At 66.8% G+C, this 358-nt stretch overlaps 1 protein-coding gene across 1 annotated transcript in view; it reads right to left on the reverse strand.

Moving 5' to 3' along the window:
• Positions 1-353, reverse strand: part of WDR55 (WD repeat domain 55) — a gene marked incomplete at both ends in the record, with an annotated part of 901 nt that extends 548 nt beyond the window's left edge. Inside the window, 2 exons of the mRNA XM_010155910.1 lie at positions 1-85; positions 274-353. Of these exons, the coding sequence (XP_010154212.1) occupies positions 1-85; positions 274-353 (165 nt within the window). The remainder of the gene's footprint in view (positions 86-273) is intronic.
• Between the last annotated feature and the right edge of the window lie 5 nt (positions 354-358).

The following is a 358-nucleotide window of genomic DNA, read 5'->3' on the forward strand; positions in this document are numbered from 1 at the left end:
CAGGTCCCACACCTTCAGCGCCCCGCTGTCGTCGCCCGTGGCGAAGACGTGGTGATCGATGGGCAGCACGCAGTTGAGAGCCGAGCTGTAGAGACCCCAGCCCCGTGCCAGCACAGTCACGGCTCGTGCCACGGCGAATGGCTGCCAAAGCACCGAGGATGATGCTCCGGCCTCTGCCTGCCCTGCCCGGGGTCTGCATGGCCAGCGCAGGGGAAGGAAGGGGACGCTGCCCCTGCGGTCACTGCCTGGGACGAGCCCCCTGCGCAGACCTACCTGTGGGCCTTGGGGAAGCGCGTTTCCAGCCGTCCCTCCTCCACTGTCAGCATGTGGATGGACTTGTCCTTCGACACGGTGAAGA

Source organism: Eurypyga helias, unplaced genomic scaffold (assembly GCF_000690775.1).
Source record: "Eurypyga helias isolate BGI_N326 unplaced genomic scaffold, ASM69077v1 scaffold36727, whole genome shotgun sequence".
Taxonomy (NCBI): Eukaryota; Metazoa; Chordata; class Aves; order Eurypygiformes; family Eurypygidae; genus Eurypyga; species Eurypyga helias.